Source organism: Mesoplodon mirus, assembly GCF_964341445.2.
Source record: "Mesoplodon mirus genome assembly, chromosome: 8".
Classification (NCBI taxonomy): domain Eukaryota; kingdom Metazoa; phylum Chordata; class Mammalia; order Artiodactyla; family Ziphiidae; genus Mesoplodon; species Mesoplodon mirus.
In genome coordinates, this window is record NC_138984.1 from 91,716,640 (window position 1) to 91,733,659 (window position 17,020).

The 17,020-nt window shown below is 41.8% G+C and overlaps 1 protein-coding gene across 1 annotated transcript in view; it reads right to left on the reverse strand.

Moving 5' to 3' along the window:
• PDE11A (phosphodiesterase 11A) overlaps positions 1–17,020 on the reverse strand; it is a 449,383-nt gene that overhangs the window by 68,211 nt on the left and 364,152 nt on the right. Inside the window, exon 13 of the mRNA XM_082630579.1 lies at positions 6,354–6,463. Within this exon, the coding sequence (XP_082486705.1) occupies positions 6,354–6,463 (110 nt within the window). The remainder of the gene's footprint in view (positions 1–6,353; positions 6,464–17,020) is intronic.

Genomic DNA, 17,020 nt, shown 5'->3' on the forward strand with positions numbered 1-17,020 from the left:
GAAGAGAATCCAGATCCTTTAAGCACAGGAAGATTTATACCTGTGATCTTTCATGATGCTCATTATTGATTAGGTCATCCCAACATACTGAAGTTTTAAATTTTTGGACAGGCAGCACACTGAGGAGAAACTTATTAAAAAGAAAAGTCAGGGCTTCCCTGGTGGTGCAGTGGTTGAGAGTCTGCCTGCCGATGCAGGGGACGCGGGTTCGTGCCCCGGTCCGGGAAGATCCCACATGCCGCAGAGCGGCTGAGCCCGTGAGCCGTGGCCGCTGGGCCTGCGCGTCCGGAGCCTGTGCTCCGCAACGGGAGAGACCACAACAGTGAGAGGCCCAAGTACCGCAAAAAAAAAAAAAAAAATAGAAAAGTCAACGTGAAAATTCTGTCCCCATAGGCATCCAGCACTTTGCACAGGCACCAAAAATAAGCGTGTAAAAGGAACCTGCATAGCTATGAACTATGTACCTTCATAACTTCCCTAGATATGCATATTCATTGAAAAAGAGACAATGAAAGTGTGCTGCCATGGCTTTCAGAAAAGACAGGAAACTTTCAGAAAGAAAACTATGAAAGGTAATTAGGAAATTGAGAATTGTTGGGAGGTGGCGAGGAATGGGATTAGGCTGTCATGGCAGATTAATGTGCCCCCGTATTTCACTTCTGGGACCTGGCTGAAAGCGACAAGATGGGTTCTCATTCCCAAGAAATGAGTATAAGAGATTATGCTAGAAATGAATAGAAGAAGTCTCCTAGGAGAATATACTACAAAGCTGCTCGGTACTGATATTTAATCATCAGGGGCAGCTGTAATGGGAGGGCGCTGAGTGGGAAACGCTGTCCCCGGAGAAAACAGGAGAGTGGTGTTAACAGAGTAATTTCAAAGCACTGTGGGATCGCTGCCCTGTCTACCTATCGATCATTCACTGCACGCACTCCAATACTTAAAAATTAAGAATAAAGCATGAAAATGCAAAGGTTCACTTATCAGAAAGGCTAAGAGAATAAATCATACTGTGCTATAACTAAAATCACAACTTTTTATTGTAGAGGCATTTTGCATTTTATATAGTAATTTGTCCCTTGCTAAATGTCTCTTGTTTCTTTATAGCCTTATATAGGAAAAAAGGTAGCATATGCTTTGCCACATAATAATTGGTGCATTTAAATCCCGTTTCCAAATCACTTGAAAGGTTGGAGTTAGACTGAATACTTTAAGGAAAGGGACTATTATACTTCCCCCACAATGCCTAGCACAGTGCTTCGCACTTAGAGAGCACTCAATTAATGGGGAGTAAATGAGGATATAGATTTCTTTCTAGGGATTTTCCTAAACAACGGCACACTGGCTGAATAAATCTTATTCTAATCAATAAAAAGGTAGTTCCTTCATCATGATGTAAAAAGGTCTCTTTCAGCATTTATTGAAAAAAATTTTAACTGAGGTTGCATGGTGGTGGCCTTTGGTGTTCTAAGTTCAAAAGTGACTCTGTCAGTTAAGAGGCAGGGCTGATGGACATCCCATGAGCTGGTAACTTGTGTACAAGGTCGATCTTTGTGAGGAAACACATCAGACCATCTTGGAACAGGTAGATTTATTTGGTCATGTGGTATGAGGATGCAAAAAAATTTTTGAATTCTGGTATCAGAGACTTAATATCTATCTCATATGTGTGAAAGCTGTTCATTACAATACAAGTCACTTGAAATTTGGTGACCTCAGTTTCCAATTTCTAAAAATTAAGGCACTGAAAAATATGACTACCAAGGTCTAGTTGTGTTCTATGATTTTTTTGGCTCCACATCTTGATTTTTTGGATGTCAAAATATATCTTAGTTTTCCAGAGTTCACATATATGGCAAGTCAGCCAATAAACTGGAAGCTCAAAGGGCTAAAATAAATATCACAAAGTCATGAAAGAGAGTAGAATAAAGTGGTTAAAGAATGGTTTTTGGAGTCAGATAGCTCAGGTCCAAACACCACTCTGCCACATGCTGGATGTATGAATTTGGGCAAGTTACTTACTTTCCTGAGGCCCAGTTCCCTCTGTAAAATGGAGACAAAAATATCTACATACAAGGATGCTGATGAGCACCTGAGATAGTAAACGACAAATAAACTGTAGTTCTTCTTATTGTCTCAGGGACCATTCATTGCAAAGAACAGAAATGAATTAGAAACAGCTTCACTAAAAAACAAAAATAAAACAAAAACCCATTAACTAAATGATGCCAGGAGCTCTGAGTAAGGCCCATCGTCACAAGTATGGCTGGGTCTCTTGGAAATAGGAGTAGAGATATGGAAAACCAGGGATCAAGTCTGCTTTTTCTCTGTCTTTCTCTAAGATAGTATAATCTCTGCTTCTCTCTGAATGTTGGCTTTCTTCTTCTCTCCTCCCTGCAGATTTGCTTTCTTGTTTATCCACTTGGGATGTGGTCATCACAGCTTTCCCCAAATGGCAGCCTCAGCTTCCAAGTCTATGTGCAGCTTAGACCTCAACAGCTAACTGAGTCAATATCATGGTAATCCAAGTCCAAATTCCTGGGAGATAAAATATGATTAGCTGGGTTTGGATTAGATGTGTACTCTTGGTCCAAAGAGCTAAGAGGTCAACTAGCAAGGAGGGCTGGCTCTCTCAGTGTGACACAGAGGCTGTCTCCAGGCCGGGGGCTGTTGTTATCTGGGTACATATATTGTGCACTTGACTCTTAAAAGAACCCACAAGGTGCTCACTCTTGTTTTATAGATACAATTCTTTGTGCATAAGTGGCAGAATGGTAGGCAGCTGGAGGGGGTCTGCTCGAGGAAGACACAGTGACAGTGATGCCATTGGCCTCAGAGAGAGGTATCCTAAAATAATAATAGCAATGAAATGCAGGCACAGGGACTCAAACCTAAAAAATCATCAGACCCTATAATGAAAGTGTGCACAGTTTACCATTCAGTAGGCCCCAGGGACACTATTGTTTTTAGTACAACATCAAACTGATGTGTGTAAAAACTGTGTTTTATAATAATCTTATGAAAGGTTGCACTTGTTGAAAAAATTAGGAAACTTTGTTGAAAAGCAATATTAAAATAGTTAAAACGTCATCCATTCATGCATTTGTCATTCATTCATTCACTCAGCAAACATTCCTTGTGGGTTTATCATGCTGCTGGTACTTGTACACATCACGGGGACTCAAGAAGAGGGGAGACACACTGGTAAATCAGCAACTAACATGGTGTGAGATGCACACTTTTGAAAAAGCATAGCCAGGGCATGATGTGGGCACAGAAAATTGACAAGGGGAAGGTACATCAGAGATAGAACCCTGGGGGTGGTGCTTTTAGAGGAGTTTGGGGGAAAGAAGAAGAGGAAGGGCATTCTGGGCAGGGGAATTGCCGACTGGGAGCAGAGAGAAGCGAACTAGCCGGACCCCACAAAGCACTTTAAGTAGCCCCTTGTGTCTGGAACCTGGATGCCTGGGTGGGGGTTGGATGACAAGGAGTGACTGCTGGGCCAGAGGAATGGGCAGGAGCCTGATGGAAAAGGGCCTTAAGGGCTAAACTAAGGAATCTGAACATTATCCTGAAAGTTACAAGAGGCCAGTGAATGTCTTTTAAGCAGGGGAGTGATCTGATCAGCTCTGTGAATTATAAAGAGCATTCTAGAGCACCAAGGGGGAAAGACTGGAGGAGAAGAGTTAGGCTGTTGGTTGTAGCAATCCAGGAGGGATGCAAAAGAAGCAGTGGTTACTTTAAGAATGCAGAGATGTCGACTTTGGGGGGCGCTAAGGAGGGAATCTGGGTGACTTGCGGATTTCTGGTGGTGCCATTCACTGGGATAGAGAATAAGAGAAAAAGGGAGAGACTGGGATTGGGGTGACTGTGGGACTTCAAATAGGAGGTGCTCCTCAAGCAGCTGGAATAAGTGTGTGGAGATAAGCAGAGAATTATGGTCCAAAGGTACGGGCTTGGGGCTGAGCAGCAGGTGGGTGGAGGTCCGGCGAGAAGGATAAAACGTGGAGCAGAAGAACAGGAGAGAACACGTCCAGAGAAGCCTGGGGCAGGAGGAGAGAGGCCTTGAAGCAAACTGAGAAGAAAGACTAGAAGGTGGATGGAAGGTGTTTCTCTCCCAGACAAAGGAAGAGACAGAGCTCTAGGAAGGAGGAGGAGCTCTAGTGGCAAAATGCGTCTCATGGCAAGAAGTGTCAAGAAAGATGGACCGTAGGAGTGTCCAACAGCTTTGGGACAAGGGGTTGTTCATTGGTGGCACTACTGAGGGCCGCTCCCCTGGTGGGCAGAACTGGAAGACATGTGGGAGGGAAGTGAAGACAAGGAGCAGACAACTTTCCAAGAAGACTGGCTGGAAAGGAAAGAAGAGAAATAGAGCAGAAGCTCGAGGGAGAAGCGAGATGGAGGTGGGGTTTTTCAAGATGGGGGACCACTGTTCATATTGTTAGGATGCTGAGAGCCAGTAGACAGGGGAAGGAAGATACAGGGTAGAGAAAGGAAGATTGATGGAGCAAGGTCCCGGAGGAGGGAGGGAGAAGGGATCCAAGGCCGAGGTGGAAGGATTAGCCTCACATATGAGGAAGGACAGCCCTTTCACTGAGATAGGAGGGAAGGAGGAAAGGATGGGGCCAGACAGATAAGTTTGTTCGTGGCAGGGGAGGAAATTGAGGGAGTTCTCGATTGATGGCCTCAATTTTCTCAGTGAAGGAGGAAGCAAGGTGATCTGCTGAGTGGCGTGGGGGAGGGGGGTAGAACGGGAGGTGGTTTAGGGAGAGAGAACATTTGGTACCTATAACTGCTGACAACAGTGGGGGACGGAACTGGCTAGGGACCCAGAAAGATTGGTGGGGAGTACTGAGCACCTAGCCGAGTTGGGAGAAGATATATTGGGTATGCCCTAAACTCACAACTGTGACACCTTCTCCCAAAGCCTTTAAAAGTCTAGACAGAAGAGCAAGAAATTAAATTGCCAGGTTGAGCCAGGGCTGAGTTTTTGCAGAGTGACTGTCACAGAAAGGTAAGAGGGTCAAGAAATCATAGGACATGGAGAAGACAAGTTTGAAGTGATGGGCTACTGCATTCAAGGCAGATAGAGGGACAAAATCAATATTCATCTGCGAGATCAGGAGCAAACAGAAGGGCCCAGGACCCCAAGGCCTCAGTAGGTAGGTGTTCTGGGGAACAAAACAAGTGATGAGCTGAAAAGTACCTGTTGACACACAGTGGGCTGCTGGGGTTTCAGATTATAGAGGCAGACCTGCTCCGCAGGCTTGGGAATTGGTCATCTGACAGCTGATCTACCTCTTTGTTGAAGCCTTCCTTAGTCCCTCCATCCCCAAATGTTTTTCTCTAGCCTCTGAAGTCTCATATCACTTTGTTTGCAGACAGGTAGTAAAAAAGCACATTAAACTGTAACCTCAATATGAGAGCCAGGAGACCTGGGTTTTGGTCTTATCTCCAGCACCCATAAGTTCTGTGGCCACATTGTGAGCCACCAAGCAATGGCTATCTGGACCAGTCCTACTTGCTTAAGGACAGATTATTTTGTCCATGAGCATTACGTGCCTCACATCACCTGTATTGGTGGAATTCCTTTGTTTGTTTCCCACCGTTCTGTAGGATAAGGCCTGGCAGGACCAGGGACCCTCTGCCTTCTGTGTCACTCTATTTCACTGCAGTTTCTACATACCTAACATCAAAAGAACCTGGAAGAAATTCTATTGAGGAAGGAAGAGATCTTTTGCTTCATAAAATTTCCACTTTTGGGGCCTCCCTGGTGGCGCAGTGGTTGAGAGTCCGCCTGCCGATGCAGGGGATACGGGTTCGTGCCCCGGTCTGGGAGGATCCCATATGCCGCGGAGCGGCTGGGCCCGTGAGCCATGGCCGCTGGGCCTGCGCATCCGGAGCCTGTGCTCCGCAACGGGAGAGGCCACAACAGTGAGAGGCCCGCATACCGCAAAAAAAAAAAAAAAAAAAAAAAAAAAAAATTTCCACTTTTATTTTAATAGTCTTAAAACCAGCTTGCAAGAGTAGCAAATCCAAGAAACTTATAATGCCATGAAGGCAGACATTCTGGGAGAAAAAGAAACCAGACCCTTTAAAATCTGAGCTTTGTTATCTGACTGAGGTCAGCAGAGACAGACCAAATCAACAAGCATGACATGAAGGGCAAATTTGCAATTAAAAGAAGAATAAGGAATTATAAAGATGGATGAGCCCTGTTGACACACGCACCCAAGCCTGCGTGGCCTTGGCCTCGGATGCCAGAAATTAATGCTTTACTCTTTAGCATTCGTCACCTTTGGCTCAGAACAGAAAGGCAAATGCATTAAAATAACAACAATTAGAACACTTACTTAGCTTGGAAGGCATTGTTGGTTCCCCTGTGGTCGAGGTCATGACACAGGCATCCCACAATCACTGCTAAAATTTCCACCTCGGTCAGAATCTCTTGAAACCCGGCGGTCTGGGAAGATGGGAAAACGGCAACAGTCACTGCTCGGGGCAGGCAGGATGGATAAGGCTCATCTGCTGAGCAGCCATCAGCTCTGTTTTCATACCCACGTCATTCAAGGGAATGATTAACTGCCACCCCTTGTGGGTGAGTTGGGTGGTCAGTTGCACAGCCCAGGGTCCCCAAGGTGATGAATTAACTTCACTGGCTGGCACACCAGGACAGAGTTCAGACTATTTTGTTCCCTCTTTGGAGAAGAGGCTGTGCTGTCCAGATACAGTGACAGTTTGGCAAAGGCCCAGAGCAAAATGTGTTTTGTGATTCGACATTTCAAAATGATGAGCGTCTAGGGGTAGGGGGAAGAAGGGGCTGTGAATTTAGAACTGAATGTATATCCACCAGATGCCATTCAAATGAAAGCAGGCAAAAGAAAACCCCCCTTTAAAACATATATGTATATTAAAAGAAGCAACTTAGAAGTACTCAAACTATTATATGATGATATTTTAGCAGTTATCTTGTAAAAATCTCAATTCATATTAGCTTGGAGGACAGCTTAAATTTATACGGATAGCAAGGCAGTGAGTGTCTTGAAAACTAGAATTTGGCAGGGGATTAGGCAACCCAGAATGAGGATCAGGTGCAGTATCCATTACATGGAATTCTTTTTCTATTACCCTCTGGTAGCTTGCTCGTGAAATGCATAGGTGTGGTGTAATATCTTTGGGGAGCAGTGTGATGTAATTATATAATCAGGAGCCAAAATGGTTCTCTGGTTCCTGCTGTCCTTTCATTAGTTTAGAAGAGAAAGTGAACTTATGGAAAAGCAGGTCTATGTATTTTCTTGATCTAAGGCCTCTATGTCTCCCCTTTTTACTTTGTAAGTCTCCCATTTCATTACTTATTAAAATCTTTATCAGAGGGCAGGAGGAGGGGAAAGGTAGAGTTCAAATTGCTTCCCTTTGCACGCGTGTTTTTTCTCCACATCTAACATCACTAGCTAGTATCCTAAGACCTCTTAGAGCGATGAACACTTTGTTTTTTAGTTAATTATTTTTTATTGCAGAAATAACTGAATAATAAAGTTTCTGTGTTGACAATTTTATTTTAAAAGATTGAGTTGGGTCCACTGATACACTTAGAAATATGTATAATTTCATTTGCATAGCAAATGGGAATGTTAATAAATTATCTGGGGAGGATAAAGTAGCCCATGTTAAAGCTGTGTGTGCCCTTCATTTTAAAATTTGGAGCTGGCTGTTGGCTTTAAGTTAATTTTATTCTATTTAAGACATTACCTGTAATAGTTTTTAAAAATTCAAGTTGTAGTAAGAGACTTAGAACCAAAAACAATGGTCCCTCATCCTTCCCCTATCCTGATTCCCAAAGGCAACCACCTTCAGTTTTCTTTTTTATCTAATTTGGTAGGTATTTTCCTCCTTATTTCTGTATAGTAGACACATATTATTAGCACTTAGTTATTCATCCTTCCTGTGTGCCCAACACTGTCCTAAGAGAATTACAACCGTTTAACTTACTTAGTTCTCATAACAGACCTGTGATGTAGGAATTTTATTATCCACCAGTTCAGATGAGGTAACTGAGGCACAAAGAAACTTATATGCCCTGGGTCTCAGACAGTGCCTACCTGATTGTCACTCTAAATATTACTTGCTGCGGAGCCAGTTAGGTATCCAATTATTGTTTCCTTTGTTATGTAAATGTTTTCATTTCCTGGAGTTAAGATTCCTTTGAACATCTAAGTCGACTCACATCCTGTACAACTCTCCAGTCACATCTTTTATTAGATCTCTTCCCGTCTCAGGGACTCCCTGCTTTGGCCTGCTGCTGTTTTTTGGTCTGGATTCTCTGTCTGCTGTCAGTTTCCCCCTCCTGGGGTTGGTCTCGTATCTCCTGCATCCCACATCTCTCTCTTTCCTTGTTTTTCTCTCTCAGTTTGCAGGAACACATCTGCCAGTGGCTTCATGAGAAAGGGTGTTAATATTTCTTTTACACTGAGGAAGTTGATTTTTTTTGAGGCTCTGCATGACTGAAATGTCTTTATTCTTCTACTCAACTGTTGGCTTGCCTAACAATTCTGGGTTGCAACATTTTCAGTCAGAATTTTGAAGGACTGCTCTATTGTTTCCTAACTTCCAAAGTTGCTTTTGAGAAGTATAAATCATAAATTCTTATTCCTAATCCTTTGAATGGTACTTGATTTTCTCTCTTTTAGAATCCTCTCTCTATGTCTGGGGTTTGCCAGTTTCACAAAAATCTGCTTTGGTTTGGGACTTTTCCCCCATCATTATTGATAAACCCTTTCAATCTGAAGGCTCATTGTCTTCAGTATAATGTTCTTGTAATCTTTTTTTTTCCTTAATAATTTCTACTTCACTATTTTTTCTGTCCTATTTGAATGGTGCTCCAATTGGTTGGACATTGGACTTCTCGTATTGATTTCCTTATTTTCTTTTTCTTTTTTTTTTTAAACATCTTTATTGCAGTATAATTGCTTTACAATGGTGTGTTAGTTTCTGCTTTATAACAAAGTGAATCAGTTATACATATACATATATCCCCATATCTCCTCCCTCTTGGGTCTCCCACCCCTCTAGGTGGTCACAAAGCACCGAGCTGATCTCCACATAACTGTGCTATGTGGCTGCTTCCCACTAGCTATCTGCTTTACATTTGGTAGTGTAAATATGTCCATGCCAGTCTCTCACTTCATCCCAGCTTACCCTTCCCCCTCCCCGTGTCCTCAAGTCCATTCTCTATGTCTCTGTCTTTATTCCTGTCCTGCCCCTAGGTTCTTCAGAACCTTTTTTTTTTTTTTTAGATTCCATATATATGTGTTAGCATACGGTATTTGTTTTTCTCTTTCTGACTTACTTCACTCTGTATGACAGACTCTAGGTCCATACACCTCACTACAAGTAACTCAATTTCGTTTCTTTTTATGGCTGAGTATTATTCCATTGTATATATGTGCCACATCTTCTTTATCCATTCATCTGTCAATGGACACTTAGGTTGCTTCCATGTCTTAGCTATTGTAAATAGAGCTGCAATGAACATTGTGGTACAATTTCCTTATTTTCTTGTCTCTTCTTTCCCATTGCCCATATTGACTTTTCTCCCCTTACTTTCCAGGAGTAATATTTTAAATTTATAAGCATTTTCCTGTCTGCTGCTCCTTTTCTAATAGCATGCTATTCTTCTCTCATGGATGCACTATGGTCTCTTCTTTTGAAGATATTAATTATAATTCCTTTGAAATTCTCTTCTGTTCCCTGAATTGTCTGTTTCCTCCGAACTCCTTGTCTCTGTATTTGGTGGTTTCCTCAAATGCCTGATATCCTTGGTAGTCTACTTACTCATGGAAGAGTAAAGCACTGATACGCTCGCCACACACGCACACTTGGGGGTGGTGTCTGTAGATGGCTAACCTCATCCCAGGGTGAGCACACAGCCAGCTGGTCCTGCTGCAGGTCCCCATGTGTCAGTATCTAAACTCACTTCCTCTGGACTTTCCAATCTCGTGCTTGGTAATGGCGTGAACACAGGTGTTGGCATTCTGAGAAAAAAGTATGTAGCTTCTCACCTTTGAGGATATAGAGTTTCACTTCATTCTCTTACTTTCAAAGTGCACCTCATGCTAACTTTTCTTTAACTGGTGTCCCCAAGTCTGGGGTCCAGTTTCTCCGGCAAATACGCTGGCTTCCTGGATAGATGGGGGAAGAGTAGTTCTCTGACTACATGGAGAGGGGATGGACACTTGGGGACTCAGTGTTTTCATTACCCCCTCCCTCCTGCTCGCCCCATGTTTGTGGTATCTGATGCCTCTGGTTCTTGTGCTTTGACAGCTCCTGGGGGGACGTTGTTTCTCAGGTGTACCCCTTCCTCCACCCTCTCACCCTGAAGGCACTTGGGTTGGACCTTCCTTTGCTTTGTTAATCTACGAACCATCCTCCCTCCATGAAAAGTGGAATTTGTGTCCATTTCTTGTTCTCCTTGTTGTTTGGGGATAATTTTTGAAAGGATGAGGGGATATAAATGTCTTTCTCTGTCATTTCTGTCACCTTGAAAAGGTAAGTCAGTTTCGTTGGGTTTGGATCTTGCTACTACTAAGTAAATCCTAAAAGTCCTTCAAGTATGAAATAATTATCCATGATACTCTGGAAATCAGTGTTGTAAACACAATGAAAATGCACTGAAACTTAGAGAGATTGTTGCCTGTGAAAATGCTACTGTTTAGAACTAGCCGATGAATTAGAACAGTAAGGATAGAGGTGGGATAATGTCAAAATAAGGTAATTCAGCTAGAAATTTAATTGGAAGATAAAATCGAATGCCATCTAATAGACTCACGTTCAGAATCCCGAATCACTGTTACGCCATCGGTTACCACGCATTGTATGATATGATGGACTATGTTTTGCTATAAGGTTCTATGCAGCCACTCCTGCTGCCCCCACTACCCCGTCCCTTCTTGGAAACCTAGCATCTAACTCTTGAACTATTTGTATCACGGATAGTTTTGAGAGTTTAATAAAAGCCACGGACCTTCTCCCCTGAAATTACTCCATGATTTTATGGTGTTCAAAGAACATGGAGCCCACCCCTGGATTCTCGGAATAAAGAATCCCTGAAGTACAGCACACACACCATCACATGAAACATATTTACCTCTCTTGACTGTGGTGCCTGAGTTACTGAAGCAGCACCTATCTCTTGACTGTGACTTAAAGCTGCCTGGTAAGTGGTTTCTGAGAATCGTCAGGCCTGAAAAGTATCCGCCTGCCACTAAGTGTCCATTTGCCCCTCCCCACCTTCATCCACCTTCTTTCCAGACCTATCCATTCTGACCTACACTTTACACACACTGAGGAGAAAAAGTCAACTGCCTGCTGAAGACAATATACTTTCAACAGAGAACAGAGTGGCAGCAGGAAGTATATTTTAATGTGTTTCTCCTATGCTTAATTCTATTTTATTTTTATTTTCAAATAAAATGATCTATTTGCTGCTCCTGATCCAATAATTATGGGTTTTATTGACCACTACTTTATTCTATCCTCTCACCTGTATTCCCCCACGGTCCATATCAGAAATACATAGGTATATGGTAAAGCAGTGAATACCATATACCTAAGTAAAGAGATAGCCACGGCATATAGAGCTAGTTCCCATGTCACCCTCTCCAGAGCCTGTTGACTATCCTCTGAGCAGGCCTCCTGTGACAGTCCTTCACTGGGTTAAATGTATACTGGGATAACCTTATTCCCAGCCATTAGAGCATATAATCACTGGAATGCCAAAGGACCCAAACAATAAGATTGATTCGAAGGGTTTCTTAAACTACCCAGTAGTTTCCTACCATTTAGTCAACATAAAATTTAAACCAGTGAGGATGTGCATCAAAATATTACCAGTAGTGGGATCACAGATGACTTAACATTTTTTCCTTTGTGCCCAAAATTTCCATAAAGAATGTTTATTCATTAAAATACATATACATTATGTGTGTGTATGTAAATATTTTTGTTTTAGAAATAAGCCCGTGTTTCATCAACATGTCCTAGCTTGGAATAAAACAGTGACATCCTGAAAAGTGCCCATTCAGCAATGGACAAATGCTGAGCAAATGCTGATTCAGCATTTACTCCATTGCAGGTTGGAATGGAGAGCTAAGGAAGACAAGTGCATCTGGCCCTTGTTGCGCGTATAGTCTGGTCATGTCTTGTGCCAACCAGAACAGTGCCATGGAGCACCCTTTTCTAGTGAGAAACTCTCCTAACATCAGTTGCAATTTGTCGCAGAAAGTGATGGTGAGAATGGCGAGCTCCTGCTTTGTTTCTGGAGATGGTGCATCATGGTCTGCACGCCCCTTGTCATGTATGCAGCTACGGTGCAGGAATCTGAGAAAGTGATGCCAGAAATTCTGCCTTCACGTTTCTTTTTGAACTTGGCTGTCAGAGGTACTGAATGACAAGGAATTTCCTGGATAATCCTGTTGATTCTGAGATCTGGCAGATGGCGGACTAAGAGGGAGGGAATCCACTGATGTACTGGAAATTCTTGGTCCCAGAAATTCCAAACCGAAGAAGGTCCTTGGCTCCAAATGCTCCTCCATGGATGCTGGCAGCGGGCACTGCAGTGGAGCCTTCCACGGATTGGCTGAGGTTAAGAGAGAGCATGATGGGCTTTTGTAGAGCCTTTCTTCTCCCCTTCATCTTTCTCTATCCTTGGATTAGAAGAGCAAAGAAGACTGCTCAGACCATTCCAAGAGGTTTGGAAGAACATAGTTTCTCAAGGAAGTGCCTTCTGTAGAAGAATCTGCACACCATATCCCTAATCGTGTCATTATGTCTCAACTGATCTAAACGTGACTTCGTACCTTAGAAGTGATGTGAGCTTGGGGCCGAAAGGGTAGCATTTAGAGAAGCAGCATTTAATTCCTGGTGTTTCTTAATTTCTGGTATGCAGTGTTGCAGGGGCCCTGTCTGGGGCCTTTGTTTGGTACATTATTAAAATCATATTTACTGTAGCCAAAGAATGCTCGTTGAGGGTTTCATTGTAAATGCCACATACAAAGTGTGTTGGTCTTCTAAATAAAGTCCCAAACTACTATGCTGATGGCTGGTCCAGCTGTGCTAGGTCATCCTTCACATACGGTGTCTATCAGTGAAACTTAGATCTCCTAACAAGGATGGAAGGTTCTGTGAGAAGGGTGCCTCAATCACCCTCCCAATTCAGCCCATATCCCAGTTGACTGGATCAGAGTGGATCAGAGTAGTAAGAGAATTAAGCCCGCAAGTTTGGGCTTCACAGGCATTTACAGCAAGTCCAGCATGCTTTATTTTGGGATCTATTTTTTTGCTTCAAGATGGAATGGCCACCTCTCAACATGTAAATCCTGGGGGCAGGATGATGGATACCAACCTATTCAATTTGCTCCAAAGCAGTGATTTTAGGCAGAGGACTTTCTCAAGCTTTAAGATAGTAGATTTCATTTGCTTACCAAGAGTGCTATGAACAAATTTATGCTTAATGCCATATTCTATCTTCCTTTTAAAAAAGATCCTGTCTTTGCCAACCAGAGATAGTGGGTGATGAAAACACAAGGGGGAGAAGAACAGATATTCACACAAGCGCAATCTTCCATTGCAGGAAAAAACCCTACTGGACAAACCATAGCATCTAGATTTAATGGTCATACTCCCTTGGTGTTTACAGATATGTTTGTCTGCCAATATTTGGGTCTGCTAGGCTGAAAATGAGGCACTTCAGTCCCATTTTCAGGTCCAGACACCAGAACCTTACCAGCTGTTAGGGGACCACCAACCACCAGCACCATGTTTACATGTCTCCTTCACAAAAGCATGCGATAACACACAAACCAGTTGTAGTCTGTCTGATTTCCACGGGAGTCAGATAGTTTTGATCAAACTTGCTTCTCTTTCTTCTCAAGATATTAGTCAATTATTGATTTGGCATTAATTAAATACTGATTTAACTCCACAATAATCCTTTCCTTATCAAGCTCAGAGTTGGGAAGACCTTACAGTCTCCACTTACGTACACCAGCACAATTATGTTCATACACTTTTACAATTTATGTGTCCTAAGAAAAATACTCAGCTCTGGCTGATGGTGCGGGAGAATTTATTTTCACTAGAAAGGGAATGACCCATAACTCACGAATGGCAGCGCTTAAAGTGAGTTATGGAGGGTACTCTCCTGTGTGAGGAAATGGATTGCATTATCCTTCTGCCCAATTGTTTGTTTGATTATTAGCACACCAGGTTCTTAAGTATGTGCGGCTTTGCCTTTTTCCTTTTGTAAAATAAGTGTGGATAAAGGGAATGTCAGCTAGAAGCATGGGGTGCCTCACTGGAGCTCTGAGAGGTGGCCAGAGAGAATAAAAATAGAATCCTTCTTAAATGATTAAAAGCCACAGTCTTAAATGTAATTTAAACACAGTATTCAAATTGATTAGCTCCATAGTGCCCAGTGCTGATATTCTGCAAAAGCATTAAAAATCACTCCTTTCCTAAATTAAAAATTTGCCTTCTTTGAAGTTACATTGAAATTCAAGATATACCTACATGATGATTAAAGAATTGGTATTTCTAACATACAGATTTTATTGTATTATTCTGATAATGCTGCTATTTATTTTAAAGTAAATATAACTAGTTACTACTTATAGTGATAATGAAATGTGATGTAAAGTGATGTTTGATGATAATGAATACGATTATTGTTTGTTACTTTGTTACTGTGAGTTACAGAACAAAACCGTAGATCTCTTTGTACCTTCCAACGTTAGGATCTACAAAGAAACTAGATTTCCGTCAAGATTAGGATTCTGGTTATTGAGCAAAAATATTTTATTTGAAAATTCAACTGGTTCTGTCCTTCTCTGGGTTGGAAGGGGAGGGAGAATTACAACTGTGCTTCTAAGATCTCCTTCCAGAAGGAATTTTCTACCTCAAAAATCAAGGACTTCCCTGCAAGCGGCAGACAGAGGACAGCACATCATCCTCAAGCTAGTGAACAGGATGGATTTTTCTTCCTAAACGTCCCTTCTGCTCTCTAGTTTGAATTATCAATAAAACGACTTGGCTTATCTCTGAAAATAACCTTGTTGACAACCCAAATATGGACTTAAACGTGCTTCCTCCACATTTAAGATTTAAGAAGCCCCCAGTAAATGTCAGGAGGTGTCAATGTGTTTGCTGCGATACTTGGTTATTATTAGTGTTTAACTGCAATTCCCAACCAGCACCGGGCCGCCAGCACCACCATAAATTTTAATGTGATCATGTGCTCGTCTCTTTTCATATCCAGTGAATTCTACAAGATCATAATATTCTATATGAACCCTAGCTGAACCTTAGTGTGATAGGAAGAAAGAACAAGATTTCTAGCAATGATAGTTGTTCATCATTTTATAGTTTTTTGAAAAACTGGACACTGAGCAGCATGGGTCCCTGAATAATATTACCCTAAACTGAATCCACTCATTCAGTGAATCTTTATTGAGCCCTACAGGATACTGGGCATGGCCCAAAGTGCTAATGAGTACATTTATGGGATAGTGAAGAATACTGACTCTTAAGGAAACCTGTTTTTCCCCCTGGAAAATCTGTCAGAGCTCATACATCATTTATAAAACTGAAAAACGCCTCTGCAACCTTGGCATCACCACATGCCTTTTTGTTTGACAGAATACAAACAAAAGCATGGTCGGTTCCTGTATCTGGTCTACATTGTGCATGTAAGAAATGTGCTTATCGTCTTTCATTATGTATGTGCTTGCTGGAATATTTATTCTACAAGCTTCTATAAATAAAGAGAATCTGTATAATTATTCTTGATCTATCTGCAGGTTTTTATTCCCCGTTTTAACCACAAATAGTAACTGGCACTGCAGACTGCATTTATCCAAGGAATTAAAAATATTTGGTTAATTTTAACTACCTAAATGTCTCTTTAGAAGCAAAGAATAAGATTGAACCTTTCATTTTAATATTTGGAATTTCAGGCCAGAGCCTTGTAATAATTTAGTAAGTCATTAACAGGATTCCCAGTGAACCAAATTTCCACCATTTATACATCAAATTGACTATTCTACAATGCAGTTTGTTCTTTTTCTTTTTAATTTCTAAAGGAACAAAGCCTCTTTGTTACCTAGACATGAGGTGGAATACTTTTGCAAAACATGATTCTGAATGAATTCATTCATTCATTCGTGAATAACTTTATATTCTGTGTCTGAAATTATTTTAGGGTTAAAGGTCGGGAAGCCGGTTCTTATACGTATAATTTGCTTGCTCTGTTGTACATCGTGTCATAGTTTGCTCATCAATGACACACAAATGTGCATCTTCCCATTCCCAGAGACAATGGGCTTGGAAAAATACACACCCACAGATGTTAGACACATGGAGAGTGCCATACTATTCACACTAATAGCTCTGCGGGCAAGGAGGCAGCCCTAATACAGGTCCGTCTTGATAGGAGGGGCTCTTTTCGGACACACTGGCTTTGTTTGTGTCTCTTTTAAGAAAAGAGTGTGGCGTGTGTGTCTCAGTATTTCTTGTCTTAGATGAAAAGAAGCATTTTCAGGGAATGTTGGTAAGGTTTCCGCCCCCCCCCCTTCTTTCCAGGCAACTGGATGAGAAACTTTGCCTTGGAGTGCCATCTAGAGGAAAATTTCGTACACATGCGCCATGCTTTCTTGGCTTTGTGACTCAGGCTGAATGAATGAATCCAGGGGTAATGTATGATGATTTTTTACTTTCATTTTTTGGTTCTAACTCAAAACATGCAAATGGAATATGAGATAACTAGAATGGAAATAAAATCACTGGTGAGAACAAAACAGTGAAAGACCCTAACAGTCTTCAGGAGTACCTGACGCATTAGTGCCCACTCATGGAGAAAAGTAGGTTATCATTTTGCCTACTTTGCCTACTGAGGTCGTATTCCAGAAGTCAGAATTGTTGAAGGAATTGAGTTCACTTTTTCTTCCCTGATCAAGAAATATTTGTTATT